This window comes from Melitaea cinxia, chromosome 27 (assembly GCF_905220565.1).
Source record: "Melitaea cinxia chromosome 27, ilMelCinx1.1, whole genome shotgun sequence".
Classification (NCBI taxonomy): domain Eukaryota; kingdom Metazoa; phylum Arthropoda; class Insecta; order Lepidoptera; family Nymphalidae; genus Melitaea; species Melitaea cinxia.
Genome location: NC_059420.1, coordinates 6,876,188 through 6,891,501, shown reverse-complemented (window position 1 = coordinate 6,891,501; position 15,314 = coordinate 6,876,188). Strand labels below are relative to the sequence as shown.

At 34.5% G+C, this 15,314-nt stretch overlaps 1 protein-coding gene across 1 annotated transcript; it reads right to left on the bottom strand.

Annotated features, from left to right (window-relative positions):
• Positions 1-1,062: 1,062 nt before the first annotated feature.
• On the bottom strand, positions 1,063-1,893 carry LOC123666931. The gene has a single exon (XM_045600944.1). It carries the CDS (start codon positions 1,891-1,893, stop codon positions 1,063-1,065), a length of 831 nt encoding a protein of 276 aa, XP_045456900.1.
• Positions 1,894-15,314: the final 13,421 nt, after the last annotated feature.

The following is a 15,314-nucleotide window of genomic DNA, read 5'->3' as shown; positions in this document are numbered from 1 at the left end:
ATTGTAGAGAAAACATTTTACTTTTGTTACAAATATAACCTAATCGTAAACCAGTGCGCAGATATAATTTTATCCTATTAGTAAAACAATAATTAGGATGGACAATCAAAACACAAATTAGGTAGGGTGAAATAGATTGTGTAGATTACGATACGATCATATAAGTTGCCAACACGTCGAGAGAAACTTACTTGTAAAGTTACTTTCATGTACGTACATACTCGTATTATAACATTTACGTAAAAAAAGTGATGCAGATGATGTTCCGTTACACTTTGAAAACAATAATCGATAGTTTGACACATTCATTCAATTAAATTTAAATGATTCCTTAAAAGATGAAGTGAACCGTTTTTTTTTTGTTTTCATCTTAAACCAATTTCTAATGTGAATAGATAACGTTACCACGTAACTTGTGACGAAAATCGTGACGTTACATTAAAAGCTTGACGTATGAAGGCAGTTGTATTCTTTGAAGTATTTTAATAATATCTATACATATAATAAAATGGTAGGAAAGTCAAAACTGTACATTGAATATTTTTTTAAAAGAATACTTGGGGTGTGATCTACAATCGATACCGAAGCCAAAAATATAGTTTTTAGAATTTTTGTCTGTTTGTCTGTTTATTTGTATTTATGTCCGGGATAAACTCCAAGAAGAAGTACTGCATGGATTTACTTCAAATTTAGCACGAATATTATTAAGAAGTCGGGTCAATATATAGGCTACATATTATCATGCTATCACCTACCAGGAACGAGCAGTGAACCTTTATTTCCTCAACGCATTCTGTAACAACGTGTAATCTAACGACACATATTTGAATGTTGTTGTTATTATGTTAATAAATAAATAATAATAATAAATAATAATTCTTTATTTAAGGCAACAATTTGACCCATAAAACAATTTGACTGTCTTCAATTCTTATAATCAAATACAACTTTAAAAAAAAAGTAACAAATGTCACAACAATTTGAAAAATACAATTACAATAATAAAATGAAACTAATTACAATCACACAATATCCAATATGAATAATAATAATAATTAATATTTAAAGCTTTCGCTCCGGCATTTGTATCGCAAGGTGTCTATCGCAGCAATGCCGGAGGTAGAAGCAGTCAAAACGCTCCGCGATCATCTTCAGCACACTGTTTTGGCTGCCCCTTACGCTAGGCACAAAAGATGCGCATCGCTTACGCATGGTGGTGTGGAAGCAGTCGGTTCTTGCGTCTGCAAACATGCCTGAGGCGCTGCAGCATCGGGGCAGCCCCAACAGTATCCTGAATGCATTATTGTAGAGGACACGGAGGTCACTGTATCTTTTCTTTGTGTAGTCAGCCCTTAAGCTACACGTATAAAACAAGGTGCAGTATGCTCTAAAAAGTGTTATCTTTACTTGGGCTGAGCAACGAGCAAACCTTCGAGCTAACATGTTCGCTCTAACTGACAGTGCCCTCCGCTCCCTCTCAATGTCTGCATCATCCTTGAGACAAGTAGTAACTATATGCCCTAGATACTTAAATTGCTCCACCATTTTTAAAGGTACACCAGAGAGAAGCACGGGTGGGCTATTCGGGGGGCATTTTGTTCCGATAGCCTCAAAGACCATGCATTGGCTTTTTAAAACGTTATATTTTAAGCCATGATAACACGCGTAATCCTCACATGTCTGTACCAGCTGTCTCATTCCACTGATTGACGCACTCAGCAGTACCATGTCGTCCGCATAACTTATATTATTTACGCATACTCCATCAACATGACAATCGACATGCTGCCTGCTGAGTGCGACGATCAGGTCATCCATGTAGAGGTTAAAAAGTGTCTGAGATGTTAACCCCCCCTGCCTGACTCCACATTCGAGCCGATACGGATCGGACATTGTCCCCGCCCATCGAACGCTATTTATAAAATCTATAGTGGATGGAATTATATTGATTAGGAGTACCTACACAGACCTATATAGCCACATACAATTACTGACTACTAGTTTTGACTCTCCTAGGACCTTTCTATTACCCCTTGGAGTGTGGTCATTAGTAACGCTGCCATTATGGACTTTCTTGATGGCACCCACTGCAATTCATTTTTAAAACGCTGATGTTGCTGGCCTCCTCGCTGCAACTCAGCGCTTACGATGGGACTGTTTCAAGGTAAGTGTTCAATTCACCGCCAATCACTCTCACCCAGAAATTTTCTTAGTTAGGAATGTCTCAGAATATTTTTCGTTTTTACGCTATTTTTACTGTGCACATATCTATCCTGAAAGGAAATGAAACCTGCGACTGCTACTGTTGAGGCGTTCCTACACGCACCACTATACCAGAGTTTTTGTTAGGTTACAGGATGTTGACTTAACATTAAAAGTTGCAATAAAAAGAAGGAAAAAAGACAGTTGGGAGTGGTTCAGATGTTGTTTGTCCCAATTAGAAAGTATGCAGAAATGATTGAGAATGTTTATGTGAGTTACGCTAAAACACAACCTCCGAACATAACTAAGCTTCTTTTCTTCGAAACTCGTCTATCAGCACAATATCAGTGACGGCCAGCTGTCTCATGCAGGTTTACAAAGTCAAACTCCACACAAAACGAAAAATAAGTGACGCAGATAGTGTTTTATTCTATTTGCAGGCGATGTGTAGAAAGTCTGAAAGTGTTTGTCTTCGACATCAACAAATGTTCCACAGCAAAAACGGCTACAATGTGAGTAGGCTTTCGACGTGTGAGCATTGCTGAAACCATCAATAAAAATGTAATCCCAAAAAAAAAACCCGTAAGGGGCTTTCATAAAGAGAAGTAAACAATAGAGTCTGTATAACACCCAAGTGTTGACAGGTCAAAACGAGGGATGCAACAAAGGTTGTAAATAAAAAACAAAAAAACCTTGTGCACCAACAGTATATTTGAAGGGCATACAAATTTACCTGCCACGAAATTTAATAAGACTTGTTAAATACATCATAATGAAAGCGTGGTGTAAAAGACTGCACCATCTATTAAGAAATCCCAGAACTAAATTTAACTTGAAGTTTTATACACATAATAATGTAAGCGCGTCGAAAAATACCAATAGCGCCATCTATTAAAACCTCAGAATTGAAGTTGGAGTTTGTTCAGAGTCCGATCCGTTTTGTTATGAATCTTTATATATATATATATATTTCTTGTGTGCGTGTGTATGCCACTGAACTCCTCCTAGATGGGTGGACCGATTTTGATGAAATTTTTTGTGTGAGTTCAAGGGGATTTGATGAGGGGATTTGTTCCACTGGAAAATGTTTATTTAACTAATTTTTCATTTATAAGTAGTTAATTTTGGAATGTTTTACATTGGATCCGGTAGACTGCACTACCATCGTGGCATCAAATATTAACGATAGCAACTCTGCCGACCATACCATACACGACATATTGTAGCAGCTATATATATATATATATATATATATATATATATATATATATATATATATAGAGGTAAGTAAATACTTCTAACGAGCGTACATAAATACACACACACACTTTTTTGTTGTTAGAGTTATCAAAATACAGTCATTAGTTACTAAAAGCAAAAAGCAGTGATGTACTCATTTTTCTCAACTCATGTAGATCAAAAAGATGTGCCAAACGGAGTGATGCAGATAATGTTTAGAAAAAAGCAATTTCAGAAGTGAGGTTGAACAACTGCCTGTGACCATTGTATTATTTCGCATGTACAATAAACTACAAGAGCACAGATCGAGACTGTAGTGATGTTTTGCTGCTACTGTTAAATACACTATGTATTTTTAGGTTGTCAAAACGATAATAAACGAAAAAAATTCAATAAAAACTTACTCCAAATGTCTAAAACGATATAACCATTCCAGTACTTTATTTCAGAACCAATAATTCGGTTACAGGCGAGAATAAAATAATAAGAGTAGGTATAATTCTCAAGAAATCGGATCGTTTAAATTGCTGTGAGCAATGACCACGGCGTAACTTAAAAATGGTAGGAATACCGTGTTGCGTCTAAGGTGTTGCCGTCTAGACAAAACTAGTCAACGACAAAAATCATAGTTGGTTCGTCTCTACCGATCTCAAAAGTAATTCTGCTAATGCACTTAGTTTGTAATAAATTAAGGTAAATTGTAAATTTAGCAATAATTTCAGATTAAGAGTGTGGGTTTAGCTTGGTTTAGTCAGTATGTGTAGTTTTATTAGTGTAATTATTTATTGTTGCTAAGCATAGCTTAATCACAGAACATAAGAGTAGCTACTTATCGAATCTTAAATCGCTGTAACACAAGTTTAGACAAGCATGTTCAAATACAAAACCAATAAATTGCTGAGAAAAAAAAATAATTTCAATTTGACTTTAATTTATAATAAAAATTTTATGGCGATTATAAATCAGTACATACGAATGCTTAAATTTATATAAAATATATTTCCTAATTAAAATAATTGTTTTATAATCACACTGAGTTTTGGTCACAGCTATAACAAGTCAATGACAAAGTCAATTACTACTTACTACAAGAAAACTTAAATGAAATTGCAACAACATTATCCTTTGACGATGCTAGGCCATTCTCTACTTATCAAATGATTAATAGACTTCTTTTTTTTCGATTTGCTACAAATACTACCTAATTGTAAGCCAATGACGCAGATGATAATTGATCCTATTAGTAAAATAATAATTAGGATAAACAGTTAAAACACAAACTGATTCGTAAAAAATAGGTCGTGTAGATTAAGAAATGCATGCCTATTAAAAGATTCACGAATATATTTGTGATGAAAAGACATGGGATTGAATAAATTTCTAAAAAATATGAAAAAATTATTAAATTTAAACATTAAGTGATGCAGATAATGTTTTATTCCATTTTCAAGCGATGAGATGATGTATACCCGGTCACCAACGAATTTTTAAAACTCCTCACATTAAATAATTTGACTTGTACTGAGTGTAACTGTGTGTTTCTTTATTTTGATTCCTTAAAAAACAAAAACATATGATCGACCATTGTGGTACGTTCACTTGGGATATATGCGGAGCATGCTTCTTAGAACAGGCGTCCTTGAGGACTCATATAAATAAACATAAGAAGGTATACAACAATCAATGTGTGTGTAGCAGCTTACTTGAATGACCCCTAGTCATTAAATATCTACATTCATAAAATGTTGAAGTACTATATAACATATAAGAAACTAATAAAGAAAGCCTGACAGTGATACCTACGATAAAGAATAAAGCGGCTGCGAATACTCCGATTATTCCCTGAAACAACAGAGTTTTAGTTTTACTTATGACTCTAGCCGTAGTCACAAAGATGAAACTTCTTACTTACATCATAAAGAGTACATGTACAAGGCTAAGCTAATGATGCACATGATGTTTTATCTCAATTAGAAAATAATGATTAGAGAGGAGAGGCTGAACCATTAAACATTCGAGAATCAATGAAACAATAGCGAGGGCTAGCAGGTAAGCGCTTCAGACCGCAATTGCTAGACGCATGTTCAAATATACACTGCACGATGACAGTTTGTTGATTTAATAAATTGTATGGAATTAAATATAAACAAAATATTACATTTGAATTGGGAATCTGTTATTTTAATATAAGAATGGTCGTTTGCTGCATGGTTGAAGTTTTATATAACAAAGAAAACTTTTCGTGAAAAGACCTGCGTTGGTTTTGATGTCGAAGCAATATACAATAATATTAAGGACAGTGATGCACATGGTGTTATATTCCCCTCATAAGAATTTAAAAGTGAGGTTGAACTATCAAGCCATCCGACGATAAAGACATCCAACTGAACGTCTGCGAGTCGGTTGTCACACACTTGATCACACACAAATTATCACACTTTAGTATAGTAGTAATTACGGCGCAGTGAAAAACCGCACTCAGTCTTCAAACTGAGAATGTTCGCTTGAATTTGCGAAACATAGAAGATTTCGTACAAAACTGCTTGCAACTTGTTATTGGCAACTGTACATTTCACTAAAACAGTGATGCAGATGATGTTTTATTCCACGTAGAAGATAACAATTTAGGAAGTGAATTTGAACCACGAAACTTCGATATACAGAGTGCCGTCACTCGTGCAAAATATGTGATTCCGTCTTATTAAGATGTGTATCGAAATAAAAATCTTCATTTCTATGCGAATGCTTGCTTGAGCCAGACGTCTTTATTAATACATGTGCAATGAAATATTCATATTTCGATATTTTGGTATTAAACGTCACAATGCAGTGAAAAAAGAAAACAAATACGGTCAGCTCAGTCGTAAAGGCGATATGGGCATAGGATTTGTCCGTGTAGGACACGGATCGTAACTTAATCAATGTGTGCGTTGACAAGCGTCTAGTGTCAGACTAACACTACTAGCGCCAAGACTGGGGCTACGAGTGCAAGGGGTGCACCTTCTACGGAGGCACTGAAATTCCACGGTAGGAGTGCTCGTTTGAGTTGTGTATAATGAAGAAAATGCTACGTAAATTGGTTTGCGACATTTTTGTTTCTAGCAAAAGTTTGCTTCAAGTAGTGATGCAGATATTGTTTTATTCCATTCAGAAGGCAGTGATTTAGGAGCTGGGGTTTTTATTTTATTTTAGTGATATATCCACAGGCTTAAAGAACATAAAGTAAAAGGAGTGATGCAGATGATGTTTTAACACACGTCGAAGATAATAATTCAGGAAGTCAGGTAAAGCAAGGAAGCCTTATGCAACATAAAGGCTGTCCAACTCATTTTAATGTGATTTCTTAATTTAATTAATTCTTAATTCCAGTTTCGCCGAAATTTTTCGTAAATGTTCAAAAATTTGTGCACGTCGCCGTACAATTTTTCCGGTAATGATCCCGAGGCCTTGATAGTGCCTCAAAACTGTATACGTATTGTTGTAAGGTATATGGAACCTTCCGCATCACAATGTATGTGTATATATGTATGGTAGTCTTGCCGAAAGTGTTCATCCATTACCGACCAAAGCATCGTCGGTTAGACTAGTAGAGGAACATCCGCGAGTAGTGTGCAATCATCTTTCCCATAGTGTCCAACAATCTATTAATGTTGTTGCCGCTGCCGTGAGTATGTATATGTCGCATAGCGGCTTTACTCTTGCCCACGCAGCCCGAGCCAGTCGTGCAATAGTTGTCTGAATGGTTACATAGAGGATCGCTCTCGCGATGTCTACTCTTTGTAATTAAAATATTACATCTTGCAACAATGAGACTAGTACTTTTTTATTTATAATTGTAATAGAATGGTTATTATATAAATATAATAAAACGCAAATCTGTTATAAATAACAACGTGTTCGAGATAATACTGACAACACACGAAATAAGTTTGAAGGAACTTTTAATTTAAACTTACACTATATTAGTTCCCTTTTTTTGCACTTTTCATTTGCTCTGAAAAAAAAACTCACCAAGATTCCACACATAATAAGTGATGCAGATGATGTTTTATCTCCCTTAGAGCAAACACAATGATTAAGATAGTGAGGTTCAAACACAACAACAAGTATTAAAAAAATATGGCTGACCTGAAGCGATTGACGATTTCAAAAAGCGGTTCGATCGATCGTAATTTTGCTATATAAGAAAGTATCTGAACAAATAAGTGTTTCGACAAATAATGAAAGTGACCCTTTCCAGGAAGGCGAATTATTTACCGATAACCTTCATTGACACTTTGAATCCTTGCTCAAAGATACAAGACTCCAGTGCAAGACATTTTTGACAGCTGTAATACTTAGCTGTGATTGATACTGAGCCCTTAACACGTTCACTGCATTATGAGGTCTAAAAGTCACAAGCGTGACTTCTTGCTGATGCGGCAGTCAAAATCGCATTCTTTCACTCTGTGCGGGAGGTGACTATTTTGACATTTCTTTGAGTATGACAGAGACAAATACATAACATTGTTTCTCTAGCGAAGCCAAGCCCAATGGTACAGTTAATAAAATATGAGGTTGAAAAGCACCCATACGTACTGAATAGAAATTAATTACGCTACTGTATGAAGTGAGGTCTAATCTGTCTCAAACGTTGTAGGCCTCATAGACGGAGTGAAGCGCGAGCGGCGCAGGCACCGTGTATCCTAGCGTAGTGATGCGACAAGTATCGATACGGAAGCAAGCTTCTCGTCCACGCGATTTGCTTAATTTTTTGCGCATCAGTAAACGACACGGCGACATTGAGTCTTTTAAAAAATCTTTGAAGCAAGCAGTAGCGAAATTTCCCTTGGAATCAGTGCGTAAATCCATAGATTCGTGGCCAAACAGATTAAAGGCCTGTATAAAAGCTAAAGGTGGCCGTTTCGAACAGAATATTTTTATATACTTATTGCTGAGACGTTAATAAATATGTAGGTATAAATTTTAATAATATTCATTACTTCATTTAAAAAAAATACATTTTCATTTTAGCAGAACTTATGTAGCGGAAAAAAGTGGGTAGACCTGTACGGCTAAACACTCGCTCCGTTAATTAAATCATTTTTTATAATTTAAACTACTAAAAATTTACTAAAAGTGTGTTTAACGTTTGGTTTAGTGAGTAATTGTTATATGTTAGTGTTATCTCATTGGATATCCAAATGACTAAGAAAAAAAAAAAAAAACAACAAATGCCTACCTTTATTGAGTATATGTTGTGAATTACTGACTACTTGCTCTTCAGAACTACTAATATATATTCTTGACTAAACTTACCTAGTGAATAATTGTTGTATGACATCCACGTGACTAAGGAAATGTGTGACCGAAGAAATATATAAATGTGATAATGGAACTACTGACTACTACTCTTCAAGACTATTAGTGTGTATACGTATATTCTTTACTTGTAAGTGCTTGTATATGGGACAATATTTCTCCTAGTGGCAAACTTTCACTTAGAAAAAAAATGGCAAATAAATAACAACAAAATATTTTTATAATTATCTGGGCAGTTCTAAGTTTAAAAGTTACCTGTGTCAAATAAACTCAACTATCCATACTTGTCTTATGAAAGAAGATACTGATCCTTATTTTTCAACTTACAAATTAATAGCTATTAGCGCAATTTGTCGAACTCTGCTTTATATCGTATGACATTGAATCCTGGGTTTAAATCACGGGCTAATAGAGTTTTAAAATTTTGTATATTTTTATTAAGTATTTTCATTAATATGGATAATATGACTAACAGAAGACAAAGGAGGAAGGCGTTATCTTTATCTGACTCAGAATTAAATCTTTCGAGTAAAACATCGAATAGTTCAGTGACGAATTTAACACTAAACAACAGCCAATATAATAAAAGTCTTCCACAAACTTCAACCGTAGATACATTATCAGTTTGTGATTTAAAACAACAACTTGAAAATGTACAATACGAACTAACATCTGCACATGAAGAAATAATTACTTTAAACTCCGAAATAGCTGAACTGAAGAAAATAATAAATGAACAAATTAAAAAAATAGATTTCTTAAAAAAAGTTAAAACTACGAGTACTCCGATATTAAAAAACACAATTTTAAGACAACGTTGCTAGATATAGATCTAGCAAAGTTGTCAAACAACAACAACAACTCATTCTTTGTAACATCAGTGAACGAATCCGATATAGTAAAGGTTATAAAATCTCTTAAAAATACTAAATCTACTGGATATGACTTTTTAAATACATACATTTTGAAAGAATGTGCTAATATCATAGCTAAACCGCTGACTCATCTAGTTAATAAATCACTCGAAGAAGGTAAATTTCCAAACAGTCTGAAAAAATCAATTGTAAAACCACTTTATAAGCGGGGTGACCCCCTTGATATTAACAATTACAGACCTATCACTTTAATACCGATCTTGTCAAAAATCTTTGAAAAAGTAATGAGCGATAAACTTTATAAATTTCTAACAACGTTTAAAATGTTAAAAAACTCACAATACGGATTTCGAAAAAATAGTTCTACAATGCTAGCATGTTTTTCTCTTATAAAAAGTATATCAGAAAGTTTAAATCAAAAAATCTATCCACTATCAACTTTTTTAGACATGACGAAAGCGTTCGATTTCTTGTCCCATAGTTTATTGTTGGACAAAATGTACAGGTACGGTATTAGAGGGAAACAACTTTTATAATTATTTAGGCAAAAGAGAACAGTGTTTGGTTATAACAAAGCTCATCAGAAATGGAAAACAAAATTTCTATTCGACCTATCGAGAAAATGGCTATGGAGTACCGCGGGGAAGTGTTCTAGGGCCTCTATTGTTTCTCATATACATAAATGATTTACCAGATGGGTTAGATCATGAATGTATATTATTTGCTGATGATACGACGATAGACATTAAAAGTGGTAATAGATCAAATATTGAAAAAGAGACTAACTTAGTTTTGACAAAAGTGATTGACTGGCGGCTTACTAAAAACAATTTGAAAATAAATCTTTTGAAAACAAAAATTATACAATTTCAAACTCATCAATGTAATATTCTTAGTGCAAATATAAATTATAATAACGTGAAAATTTCAAATGTAGATGTTAAATTAATAAATTTTAACATAAAAATTAAACAATTGTAATAATGTTAATATTATATTGTTTGTGTGGTCTATGGAATCAGAGACTAAAGTATGTTATCTCTGGCAACACTACTTCTCTCTTCCTGCCTAGACGCCAAAACGATTGTGCGCGCTCTGCTACTAAATAAATTATTTAATATAAAAAAGTGTTTTTTATGGTTTCCCACACCAGTAGAATCGACATCTTTTTTAGGGATACAAGTAGACAAGTATTGCGATTGGAAGGTACATGTGAACGGTATGTGTGAGAAACTTGAAAAATTTGTTTACGTCTTAAAACGGCTCAGGAATGTGGCAACTGAGAAAGCAGCAATGCTGGCTTTTATCTTCACCTTCACTTATAGCGCACATTTATCAAGATGGCTAAATTTTTGTTTATGCCTTCATTGTGTAAAACAGCTTCTGTTGTCTAAAAGTCGACAAGTCTTTTTTCTTTTTACATCTATATATTCTGTTACGCTCCTGTAATATTGTTTAAAGAAGACTGATATTTTTAAAATGTTCCTATACTTTAATTTAGAATAATTTACTTACGCTATGGTGTCATACTGTGGGGAAACTCTGTAGACGCAGATAAAATCATTAAAGTCCAAAAAAATTATTATTTAACTGAGAGAGGTACAGAAATAAATAAGTATTGAACAGTTTATCAGAGTTACTGAGGTGCTTGTATTACTATACTATTTTATTACATATATATATATGTAATATTTGAATATATGATATATATTCAAACATAACAAAGCACATATCAACAAAGCAAATACAAGTAGAATTACAAGTAGTACTATTATATGAAAATGACGGCAACAAGGACTCGCGCTCTAGCCGATAAAAAGACAGAACCACAGGGATTTTGAGAAAAGACAGCGAGATAACGTAACTTACGTGCGTACATAAATACACACACTTTTTGTTGTCAGAGTTATCAAAATACAGTCATCAGTTACAAAAAGCAAAAAGCAGTGATGCAGGTGATGTTTAAATACTCGTCGAAGATAATCACTTAGAAAGTCAGGTAGAACAAAGAAACTTGATTCAACGTAAAGACTGTCCAACTCATTTTTCATTATATTTTGTGCTGACGTTTGACTTAAGATTGCTTGAAATGTGGAACAAACAAAAATAGCAACAAGTCAGTGATGCAGATAATGTTTAGAAAAAAGCAATTTCAGAAGTGAGGTTGAACAACTGCCTGTGACCATTGTATTATTTCGCATGTACAATAAACTACAAGAGCACAGATCGAGACTGTAGTGATGTTTTGCTGCTACTGTTAAATACACTATGTATTTTTAGGTTGTCAAAACGATTATAAACGAAAAAAAATCAATAAAAACTTACTCCAAATGTCTAAAACGATATAACCATTGAGTACTTTATTGCAGAACCAATAATTCGGTTACAGGTGAGAATAAAATATTAAGATTGAGTATAATTCTCAAGAAATCAGATCGTTTTAATTGCTGTGAGCAATAACCCTGGCGTAACTTAAATATGGTAAGAATACCGTGTTGCGTCTAAGGTGTTGCCAGCCTAGACAAAACTAGTCAACGACAAAAATCATAGTTTGTTCGTCTCTACCGATCTCAAAAGTAATTCTGCTAATGCACGTAGTTTGTAATAAATTAAGGTCAATTGTAAATTTAGCAATAATTGCAGAATCAGTGTGTGGGTTTGAGTGATGTTATTGTCGTGAGAGCTTGGTTTAGTCAGTATGTGTAGTTTTATTGGTGTAATTATTTATTATTGCTAAGCATAGTTTAAACACAAAACATAAGAGTAGCTACTTATCGAACCCTATAGCGCTGTAATATGTATGCGTATAATATTTACAACCCGCAAAACAAACCCGCGACTGCTGCTGTTGAGGTGCTGAGGGTTCGAAAAAAGTAATGTTTGAACTCACGTCGAAGAAAATAAATAATTCACGAAGTGAGTTAGAAGAAAGAAACTTTATTCAGCGCAAAAACTGTCATTTAAATATAATTTTTTACTTTTTAGGGTTCCGTACCTCAAAAGGAAAAAACGGAACCCTTATAGGATCACTTTGTTGACCCTTGTATAGTTGAAATTCGTAACAAATACTCAACTCTGCTGTCTCTTGAAGCTATGAAAAAAATCAAACTTTTAAGCCGACGCAATCAAAAGATACGTTATATTGCAAATTTTCGATACTCGCAAGTAAATCAAACCTGCAGGGCACTTCCCGTGAACTCAGTTTGAAATTTGGTACGAAGCAACGTCTTAAAGCACAAACAAAGGAAAAATTGCGAATAAAATAAATTTTAACTACATCATATTATAACAAAAATATTTTTTATATTTTTGTTCGTACGGAACCCTCGGTGCGCGATTACGACTCACACTTATATACTTTGAGTATACTTTGAGTGATAGAGCGTTTGATTGAACGCGATTTTGCTACACGAAGTGTCGTCTCAGGTGTGATAATTGAGAATGAGATGAAAAAATGAGCAAGAAAAACAAGAAGAGTATGCAGATAGTTTCTTATCATACTTAGAAGACAATGATTTGGGAAGTGAAGTCGAACCATGAAACAAATACAAATTAATTTTATTGCGAATAATCTTGGAGGAAATTTTTGTTTTCATATTTATATAAATTTCATTTCCATTTATGTTCCTCCTTCCATCTGCGCAGCAAAAATTGTTCGATATTTAAAAACATTGAAATACTTCAATAAACTTTCTGGCACAAATATTGTAGTGGACAAGTATAATAACTCAAATTAAACCAAGAAAAGAAGTGACGCAGATAATGTTTTATTCTATTTGCAAGCGACATGGAGAAAGTTGGCAAGCGTTTGTCTTAGACATCGATGAATTAATTAATTATTTATATAACGATTTATTAATTTAGCTTTTCGGGTCGGAGCCGAAAACAGAGATTTGGAAAAACAAATGGGTGTTAAGGAACGTCTCACATTTTTATTGCGTGGCAACTCTGCAACGGTTCACATCGTGTGGTCCGTACCTAATTCGTCGGCCATCGATGTGAAGTGATTGTATAAACTGTGAGTGCAATAGACAATACAGTGGTCTGATAGAACGTTCACTATAAAAGGCAGTGATTTTGACATTATAATCTCTTCTTTCCCATTTTTCTTCTCGTCGTGCGAAGTGTTTTCAAATAATTGTAATCTTTGCAATACAGAATAATTTAGTCCACATCTTTCTTTTATTTCAACTCTTTTCTTCAAACAAAACTAATAAATTCAAGCAAGTTAAACAATGCAACGAAACACTTAATATAAAAAAGTGTTTTTTATGGTTTCCCACACCAGTAGAATCGACATCTTTTTTAGGGATACAAGAAGACAAGTATTGCGATTGGAAGGTACATGTGAACGAAATGTGTGAGAAACTTGAAAAATTTGTTTACGTCTTAAAACGGCTCAGGAATGTGACAACTGAGAAAGCAGCAATGCTGGCTTTTATCTTCACCTTCACTTATAGCGCACATTTATCAAGATGGCTAAATTTTTGTTTATGCCTTCATTGTGTAAAACAGCTTCTGTTGTCTAAAAGTCGACAAGTCTTTTTTCTTTTTATATCTATATATTCTGTTACGCTCCTGTAATATTGTTGAAAAAAGACTGATATTTTTAAAATGTTCCTATACTTTCATTTAGAATAGTTTACTTACCACGGCTATGTCTCATCAAACCTACGCTATGGTGTCATACTGTGGGGAAACTCTGTAGACGCAGATAAGATCTTTAAAGTCCAAAAAAAATGTCTTAGATCATTATGTGGAGCTGGTTACCTGGACAGCTGTAAACCACTTTTTAAATCGCTCCGCGTCCTTCCCTTTCTTTGTTTATACATTTACGAATCAGGTATATTTGTAAAGAAGAACATACATCTATTTAAAACTTGTGACAGTGTACTTCGGACCAATTCTCGACGTAAACATGAGCTATATATGCCAATGCAAAAGTTGGCCATATATAAAAATAATGCTTAACGCTTCAGCCTGTAATATCCCACTACTGGGCATAGGCCTCTTTCTCCATGTAGGAGAAGGATCAGAGCTTAATCCACCACGCTGCTCCAATGCGGGTTGGCGGATTGCATGTTGCGGTTGCATGTTTTATTCCATTTTCAAGCGATGTGATGACGTATACCCGGTCACCAACAAATTATTGAAACTCCTCCTCACATTAAATAACTTAACTTGTACTGAGTGTAATAGTGTTTCCTTATTTTAATTCCTTAAGAAAATATGATCGACCATTGTGATACGTTCACTTGTGATATATGCGGAGCATGCTTCTTAGAACAGGCGTCCGTGAGGACTCGTATAAATAATTATGTGTGTAGATTGTGTGTGTTGGATTCATTTTCATTGCTCAAATAAAATATTAAATAAATTATGTAAAATATTAGAATGTGCTCGTCTTTTGTGGGCCATTTCCGTGTCAACCCAGAGACTTTGGGGGTTGACTGCGGAAGGGCTCACCTTCTGGTGTGACCCTCCAGGTTCCTTGGCGTGGCGGTTACGGGCAGTGCTGTTGGTGCCTTTTAATACCGCGTGGCAAGACAATTTGTGGGTTACCCGCTGGGACCCCAACAATACAGATTTACAGTGTAATTTGTACTATTACCAGAGTACGGACCCGCATTACGAGAATCCTACCCTCTGGCATGAAGATAATATTTTTAACCCCGATGTGATGATTCTCCTGCCTCC